The sequence below is a fragment of the Meleagris gallopavo genome, chromosome 10 (genome assembly GCF_905368555.1).
Source record: "Meleagris gallopavo chromosome 10, MGAL_WU_HG_1.1, whole genome shotgun sequence".
NCBI lineage: Eukaryota > Metazoa > Chordata > Aves > Galliformes > Phasianidae > Meleagris > Meleagris gallopavo.
This window is the reverse complement of record NC_139413.1, coordinates 2,345,739-2,354,144: the sequence shown is the minus strand read 5'-3', so window position 1 is coordinate 2,354,144 and position 8,406 is coordinate 2,345,739. Positions and strand designations below refer to the sequence as shown.

At 48.6% G+C, this 8,406-nt stretch overlaps 2 protein-coding genes across 2 annotated transcripts; one reads left to right on the top strand and one right to left on the bottom strand.

The window, feature by feature from the left end:
* Positions 1–202: 202 nt before the first annotated feature.
* Positions 203–4,055, bottom strand: LOC146543680 (uncharacterized). The gene is made up of 2 exons (XM_085231629.1): positions 2,140–4,055; positions 203–1,814 (listed from the first exon to the last, which is right to left on the bottom strand). Exons 1-2 carry the CDS (start codon positions 3,922–3,924, stop codon positions 1,671–1,673), a joined length of 1,929 nt encoding a protein of 642 aa, XP_085087755.1. The 5' UTR covers positions 3,925–4,055; the 3' UTR covers positions 203–1,670.
* A 175-nt stretch (positions 4,056–4,230) lies between these two features.
* Positions 4,231–8,169, top strand: LOC146543679 (zinc finger CCCH domain-containing protein 11A-like). Its single transcript, XM_085231804.1, has 5 exons — positions 4,231–6,349; positions 6,538–6,586; positions 6,838–6,930; positions 7,532–8,026; positions 8,111–8,169. Exons 1-5 carry the CDS (start codon positions 6,296–6,298, stop codon positions 8,167–8,169), a joined length of 750 nt encoding a protein of 249 aa, XP_085087930.1. The 5' UTR covers positions 4,231–6,295.
* Positions 8,170–8,406: the final 237 nt, after the last annotated feature.

The window sequence follows — 8,406 nt, the reverse complement described above, 5'->3', positions numbered from 1 at the left end:
TTTAGCACGTGATATCTCTTCTGCTGGCGGTGTTCCAAACTTTTTGCCTTCAGGCCAGTCCATGATCACCTCTAGGATTCCTGGACGGTTGAGATTCCCCATCCGCGCTCGCTGCGTAATCAGTGCAATCCACTTACTCCAAGTGGCATCAGTAGCATGATGGGTGGAGGGACCCTTTCCCTTGAACATCCAGTTCAGCACTGGCAGTCAAGGTGCCAGAAGGAGCTGTGTTTCTGTACCGATTACTTCGGAAGCAGCCCGAACCCCCTCATACGCGGCTAAGATCTCCTTCTCAGTTGGAGTGTAGCACTCTTCAGACCCTCTGTACGCCCGACTCCAGAATCCCAGGGGTCGGCCTCGGGTCTCTCCTGAGGCTCTTTGCCACAAACTCCAAGTGGGACCTTTCTCTCCAGCAGCAGTGTAGAGGATGTTCTTTGCATCCTGTTCCATCCGTACTGGCCCCAGGGCCACGGCACGGGCTATCTCTTGTTTAATCTGCTCAAAAGCCTGCTGCTGCTCAGGACCCCACATAAAATCATTCTTCTTCCGTGTCACCTGATAAAGGGGGCTTACAATGAGGCTGTAGTTTGGAACATGCATTCTCCAAAAACCCACTACACCCAGGAACGATTGTGTCTCTTTCTTATTAGTGGGTGGAGACATGGCACTGATTTTGTTGATCACATCTGTTGGGATGTGACGACGGCCATCTTGCCACTTTATACCTAGGAACTGAATTTCCTGGGCAGGCCCTTTCACTTTGCTTCGCTTAATAGCGAAACCAGCACGCAGAAGGATCTGGATTATTTGCTCTCCTTTCTCAAAAACTTCCTTTGCTGTGTTGCCCCACACGATGATGTCATCAATATACTGTAAGTGCTCAGGAGCACCTCCCTGTTCCAGTGCAGCTTGGATCAACCCATGGCAAATGGTTGGGCTATGTTTCCACCCCTGGGGCAAACGATTCCAGGTATACTGAATGCCCCTCCAGGTGAAAGCAAACTGTGGCCTAGATTCTTTGGTCAAAGGAATGGAGAAAAAGGCGTTAGCAATATCAATGGTGGCGTACCATTTGGCTGCCTTTGACTCCAATTCATATTGGAGTTCTAACATATCTGGCACAGCAGCACTCAATGGGGGTGTGACTTCATTCAGGCCACGGTAGTCCACCATCAGCCTCCATTCTCCACTGGCTTTACGCACTGGCCATATGGGGCTGTTAAAAGGTGAGTGAGTCTTGCTAATCACTCCCTGATTCTCTAGTTGGTGAATCAGCTTCTGAATGGGGAGCAAGGAATCCCTGTTGGTGCGGTACTGCCGTCTGTGCACCGTTTTTGTAGCAATCGGTACTTGTTGCTCTTTCACTCATAGCAACCCCACGGCAGATGGATCTTCTGACAGGCCAGGCAAAATAGACAACTGCTTAACACCTTCCGTGTCTACAGCAGCTATTCCAAAGGCCCATCGATACCCTTTGGGATCCTTAAAATATCCCCTTCTGAGGTAATCAATACCAAGTATGCATGGAGCCCCTGGGCCAGTCACAATAGGGTGCTTTTGCCAGTCTTTACCAGTGAGGCTGATTTCGGCCTCCAACATAGTCAGCTCTTGGGAACCTCCAGTCACCCCATGAATATAAATTGATTTTGTCCCTTGGTGACTCGAGGGCATTAGAGTGCACTGTGCACCAGTATCCACCAGGGCCTTATATTTTCGTGATTCTGATGTGCCAGGCCATCTAATCCACACAGTCCAATAAACTCTATTATCCCTTTCCCCCCCCTGGCTGGGGGCAGGGCCCCTCTATTTGTTACCTTCATTGTCTGCAGCAACTGGAGCAATCACCTTTTTGGAGAAGTTCACCTTGGTGGTTGATTTGTCTTGTAACTCTCTTACCCGTGCTTGAAGTACAGGAGTAGGTTGTTTATGCCACTCCTTCATATCTTCTCCGTGGTCACGTAGGTAATGCCACAAGGCAAAACGTGATGTGGTCTTACTGTTGTCACTTGCTCGAGCAGGAGAACGTCTTCTTTTGATAGCTGAGACATTAGATGCCACCGGCTGGGAGGAAATCAAGTTGATCAGCCCCTCCAATAGGCTGTTTTGGGAATTCTGGTCCCCATTTGATGTATCCGTTACCTCCACGGATTTATCAGCTTCAGGCACGGTTGATAGTTTGTCTATTATATCTTCTTGTTTGTTCTCCATTCTGTCCAGCTTTTCAGCTACTTTTGTAATGGCTGAAACACAAGCTCGCAGAGGGCTTAAATGTAACTCAAAGTCTTGAAGTTTATTAACCAATTCACTTATAAGGGGTCTTCTTTCCCCTCTGCCATACATTGCTGCAAATGTGCTGGCGTACCTTTCTGGTGCGGTCTTTGTGAATGTACGCCACATGTTTGGTGTACACCTGACTCTCTTGGGATCATGCTCTTGGTCTGGCTCGTCAGGAATGAAATCGGGGCTATGTAGCATTTCCACCACAGCATATTCTCTTAAATAACAGATGCCTTCTTCCATATCAGCCCATTTCTTTTTCTCAGGCATCAGATCATCTTTGAAGGGGTATCTTTCTTTTACAGCTAACAACATCCGCTTCCAGAGGGTAAAGGCCTGGTTCTGGCATGTACTAATACCTCTGTCAATGGCTGAGTCCCTAGCAATGCCACCCAGTTGGCGAGCTTCTCTACTATCCAGCCACACACTGTTAGCCCCATTTTCCCAACATCGAAGTAACCAAGTGGCAATAGGCTCATTTGGGTGACGTGAAAAGTCTTTTCTCAGACTTCGAATTTCATTCATTTTCAGAGATCGATCAACAATGGTAACGATATCTTGCTCACCTCTTACTCTTTCGGGACTTCTTGTTGCCCTCATTGGCGTCGGTGACCGTGGTCTTACTGAGGGCCCCTCCCCTGGACTTAGGGGTGCTTCTTGTGGATCTTGGAGCCATCCCTCTGGACCTCTCTCCTCTTCTTTCTTCTCTTCTAACTGAGTCGAGATTCGTTTCATTTTCCGTCCTCTTACAGGGGCAACTGACATCAATTGTGGTGCTTCCTGTAGTTGATCAGGTTGGTCAGTTCCAATGCTCTCATCCTCCAGTTCAGCTCGGAGCCTGTCTCGTTCGATTATGAGAGTATCTAGCTCAGATTGGAGGGTGTCTTGTTGAGATTGAAGACTGTTGAGTTTGGATTGCACGGAGTCTCTCTCAATTCGGAGGGCATCTCTCTCAGATTGGAGGCTGTTTCTCTCGACCAGGAGACTCTCTCGCTCATTTTGCACTGTTTCCCTGAGACTCTCCTTTTCAATTTCACAAACTCTCTCCCTCTCCAGGATAGTATTGAATAAGGCCCGGTAAGCATTAGCCAGGCCCCAAATAATTTGGGCCTCCTCAGATCTTCCTGAGCCGCGACATTCCTGTCTCAAATATCTGTTTAAATTTTCAGGGTCTTTCAGGTGTTCTGGAGTAAAGTTCCATGACACCGAAGATTTCCATCTCTCTAAAGTCTCCCCCAGGCCTCTCCACATTCCCTGCCACTCAGTATTTACTGGTTTTGGGGCAGACTTCCTCAAAATATAATAAATAGTAATAATAAGTGAAATGGTGAGCAGTACATTCACGGAGATTAATAACGTGATCAGGTGAGCATTGAAAATCCGCATAAAGAATTCAAAGGAGAGGCTGGAAACCTGCTTAAGAATCCCCAACCCTGTAAAATTAGCAGCTCCCTCTGGAATGGTATGCCACATAATATGCAGATGCCACATAGTTATTTCCATCCATGTTTTCAATTGGCTATATATACCTATTGCTCCATAGAGCAAAGTGGTGAACTTAATTAAGGCCCAGTATGTTTTTAGCATTAAGAAAGAAGAGACAGTGGCATGTAGCCCCTTAAAAGGCAGTTTCAGTAGAGAAAGCATTTTTTTTTTTTTCTTTTACAGAAACAAGATAGCAAGGCTCAAAGTTTACAAATATCCTAGAGTATTGGCAGTCCGCCTGGACTTTTCAAGGTCACGCTTTCAGACAGTACTGGTGAAACAGATAAACATTCCCAATGAAGCTGTCTGAGAGCGGAGAGAGAGATTTGTTCAAAAAGCTAAAAAGCAACTGGTGCCTGCATTCTCCACCAAGAATGTCAACGGTTTACGGGCTGGTTCGGCCCGGTTCCGTGACTAGAAGGGCGGAGGGATCCGCGGATCCGCGCCCCCGGAAAAAAAGAAAATAAGGGACCCCAAAATAATTGAAAACAGTGGCAACAATCTGAGGTAAAACAGAGTAATTTACTAAATATGGTATCAATAGAATTTTATAAGGAGAGAGAATGTGAAATTGATGGTGGATCGGCCTTACCACAACGCTGAGATGAGAAGCGCAGGCAGAGAAGCGCAGGCGAGAAGCGCAGGCAGAGAAGCGCAGGCAGAGAAGCGCAAGCGAAGCAGTGCAGGCAAAGAAGAGAGCATCAGGTGACCTTGCCGGGAGTTATATCTCCTCGCTGACCGCAAAGCCCCCTGGGGAAACGTAGCTGCTCTTCTCCTCTGGACAGGCACCCGGAACTTGAGCATCAGCAGTCAAACCCCCAGTGCATTGCATGATGTTATGATGTGGAATACTGATAATGAAAAATCATGAAACCATGACACAGTGCTAGCCTCGTGTGGGAAAAGCTGAGAGTATAGGAGGAGCAACGGAAGTCCCAGGGGAGCGATGAGAAGAATGGCAGAAGGGAGGGGCTGAGGAGAGGACTGCCCGAAACTCCCTGGAGAAAAAAAAAAGGCTATTACTACATATTCAGATTTCATCAGGCATAGCTCGGGATCACCATGAGTTAGAGGCTGTGAATACTGCTGATTCTGAAAGCTTAAAATAACACCCTTGGGTGTTCTTGGTGTTTCTTTCTGCAACCTTGGATCAAGTGGGCGTGTCTTTCCTTCGACTATGATGAAAGCACGGAAGGGATGCGTACGGTTGCTTGGGTCACAGTCGTTGCTGGGATGGGAAGGCCTGGCCTACAGCTTGGTACCAGAGCTGGTGCTCTGCTGTGCGTGCTGCATCGCAGATTGAGCTCGGGGCCTTCCTTTGCGAAGAGAACGCTGTGAGATCACGTCAGAAGCAGCGCTGTGCTGTGGACGTGAGCTGGTTGCAGCTTAGACTGAGCGGGCTGAACAGGTGAGTTGAAGTGCTTGCTGGATGGATGCTGGAAGGTGTTTCAGGAGAAAAGCCAGGCTGGGGACCTTTTGGTCCTTGCGCTGCCCTTGCCACCTGCCACCCCGCACCCTGCCAAGTGATTGTTGCCAGGGGTATTTGATTCCATTTCAGATTCCGTAGGAGCACACATTTCAGAAAGAAAGAGGGAAAGAAAAAACAGAAAGAGAGAAAGAGAGAGAGAAAGAGCGCGTATTCTCCCAGAGTGCCCCTCTGCCCCGAGAGCAGGCTCAGCAGCTGTAGCAGCAGCCTTCCTGTGGCAGGGATTCCCGGAGCCTGGTCAGCCACCAAAGAGGAAAATGACAGAGAGAACAGGAGAGCAGGTCCTCCCAGTGCAAACACAGGAAGGAAGGAGTTCTGGATTAAGGGAAAGCCATCCCGTTCTAATCGGTGCTTCCTAAAAATCAAGCGTCAGTGATTTGGGACCGGCCTCCGCCTGAGCACATCTTTATTGAACGGGCTGTGCCAAAGCGTGCCTTGTTGCTTCCGTGGTGTGCAACGTTTTCTGTCCTGATCCAAGGCTGGCATTTCTGCCTTCTCCAGCATACGTTGAATGAGAACTCACAAGAGCAATGGTGGTGGCAAGGCAGGCACTCAGCTGTGAGGTTGACTCTTCTGTGACATCAGTGTGCACAGCACAGTGTGCTCAGGTGACACACGTGAGCCTGGCAGCCACCAAGGCGCCGTGCAGCTCCGTGGCCGTGCCTGTCCCGTGGCTGCGCCAGCCCTCTGCTGAGGGAGCACTGTTGGCTGTGGGAGTCGGTCGCGTGTTCCCAGCTGTCAATCACTTCCACGATCCACTGAAGGTTGCTTGAGCGTTGGCATAGTTCCTGTACGCAGCTGATGTCGAGGCATTTCCCCCGCCCCCCTCAAGAAACCAATCGAGCAAGAGAAGAAGGCCGGGAAAATGCTTATTGCTCACTATTTTTCACCTCTCGATACTTTCTTTAGGGTTCCTTGATTTCCCTGATCAAGCCAGGAGAAGGCTTGCCGTCCAAGAAGGAGCGAAGGCAGCTCTTTCCAGGAGTGGCAGAAGTCCCTGTGGAGAGATCCTTGAGAACCTGAGCTTGTTCTAGGAATTTCTCCAGCATGGCCAACCAGGGAGGTGGTTCTTATTCCCCTTCCCGCTCCGCATCTCGCAAGGTATGCTTGGGTGCTTTGATTTTTTCTGGCTTTTCTTGAGCGTGAAAGAGGGAGGGGTTGTGTAGGAGGATGCCTGCTGCCCTTTGGTTCACTGAGTACCCGCTTAGCTTCTGGGTTTGGTTCTAAGAATGAGACCTAATATCACGGTCGATTCTCAAGTTGTGCTCTTCTGTTGTTTGTTTTTTCAGATTCGATTGAATCGTGGTGAGATGTGGAGAAAACGGAAAGCCTCCGAAGGTAAGAACTTCTGGTAATGTAGCGTTGGGGTGCCTTTGTCCAAATATGACTGCATGGAGGGTATTTCTGATGTCTGAGAGAGGAAAATTGCAGTTCCGTGCCGGCTGCAGAAATGGCAAAATAATAATAATGAACAGCTAAGGGGCACACTGAATAAAATATGCTTGAGAATTGGAAGGTTGTGGTTGACAGTTCTGACACTGTCCTCCAAAGAGCTGTTCTTCAAGTATTCCTTGTTTTCTCTCTGTCAGAAGGTGACGGGAGTGGCATCCCAGTGAAGCGCAGCCTTGCTGAAGCACTGGGGAAGAAGGTGGAGGTTGACAAAGCACCAACGAATGCTACAGGTATGCAGCGGGCATTGCAAATTGATGCACAGATTTTCGACTTAGGCTTTGTGTTTCTTCTAACTAGCACGAGAACAGACAATACCTGGACATTCTTTCTATCACACTTAATTCCTTTAATTTATCCGCATTTTCATAAGAATGCTCTAGAAATGATTTAAAAGGAAAAACGAAAGCAACCTGGTTCTGTTTTCCTGGAGTGCTGAATCTCTTCTGATGGCTGCTATCAGAAATGCGGTCTGGGGACGCGGTATTTGTCCACTTGCGCATCTTCCGTCAGCCCTCCCAAGGTGCACGATGTTTAGGCACAGGTAGAACAGAACCACTGCTAGGAACAGGAGTCCGAGATGCTAATGGAAAGATGCAGTCGGAAGGGAACAGGATAAGTTAGCGATTTTGTGTAGCAACTCTGTGTGGAGGGGCTGGTCTTCAAAATGGTACAAGCAGCTCAGGAGAGGAGAAGGATTTGCCGACTGCCGCTGTCCCCAGATGCATTTCTGTGAACACTGCAGATTGGCTTTCCTTAGTACTGTAACAGATTTTGGAGACTGGAAGTACTGTTGGATTCTCTGTTCATCTTTTGGTGCTTCTCGTTTCTCAGTGACCCCAGAGAAGGCTGCTAAGTCTACAGGAGACATCCATGTGAAAACACTGGAGGAAATCCGCCAGGAGAAAGCGAATCGACGAGGCGGAACTCCAGCTCAGCTCCAAGCTGAAGGGCAGTGTGAAACCAAAGAGACTCGACCTTCCCAGGCAGTTTGCATCTCAGCTTTCTCCCAAGCCCTGCCTCTGAGAAAACGTAGGCAATCAGAAGACGGGAAGCAAAATGCAGACGAGTTGCCTCCCAAGAGAAGGGTTCAGGGTGAAAACAACATGCAAAGCATTCTCAGTCCATCTGTTACTGGCCAAGTCCAGTTGGAAGAGCCAGTGCACAAAGCCGAGCCTTTGCAGGAAATCCATATTAAAACCCTGGACGAAATCAGGAGGGAGAAGGCTCTGCGGGTGCCGCAGAGGGAAGAAAGTGTGTCAGCTCCTGCAGCCCCACCTGCACCTGCCCCAGCACGGAGGAGACTGATCCGCATCCCAAAGCTAACAGGTAATAAGTTGCTTTAGTACTTCCCTGGGGAAATGCTGGCCCTATTAGCCAGTTGAGTTTGCATTGGGTTTGCTTCTTGTGCAGAGATGAAAAAGTTGAAGGCTACAAAGTCCATCTTTCGAAAGCATGTATCGACTCCTTAGAGTAAGGGCCAGTTTCTGTCCAAAAGAGCAGGGAATCAAACATCTCACTGTTAAGGTTCGATCGGCTTTTTTGAAAATAAATAAGTAAATAAATAAAAGTGTAATGGATGAGAAGAGCTGAAATGCTGTGTGGATTGCACACCGCAGCCTTTCTCTCGGTAGTGGACATGAGGACAGAAACACACAGAGGAAACAGAGGTGGTCGGGGTTCTCCCGACTGTTTTTGCTGCTGAACAA

What these genes read in the sequence shown, in the direction of transcription:
- LOC146543680 (XM_085231629.1), bottom strand. Translation starts at nt 3,924, where the DNA reads ATGCTTTCTCTACTGAAACTGCCTTTTAAGGGGCTACATGCCACTGTC. An exon ending in AAGCTGATAAATCCGTGGAG is followed by an intron (nt 1,815 to 2,139) that starts GTAACGGATACA and finishes CAGACAATGAAG; the next exon opens with GTAACAAATAGAGGGGCCCT.
- LOC146543679 (XM_085231804.1), top strand. Translation starts at nt 6,296, where the DNA reads ATGGCCAACCAGGGAGGTGGTTCTTATTCCCCTTCCCGCTCCGCATCT. An exon ending in CCCGCTCCGCATCTCGCAAG is followed by an intron (nt 6,350 to 6,537) that starts GTATGCTTGGGT and finishes TTGTTTTTTCAG; the next exon opens with ATTCGATTGAATCGTGGTGA. An exon ending in AAAACGGAAAGCCTCCGAAG is followed by an intron (nt 6,587 to 6,837) that starts GTAAGAACTTCT and finishes TCTCTCTGTCAG; the next exon opens with AAGGTGACGGGAGTGGCATC.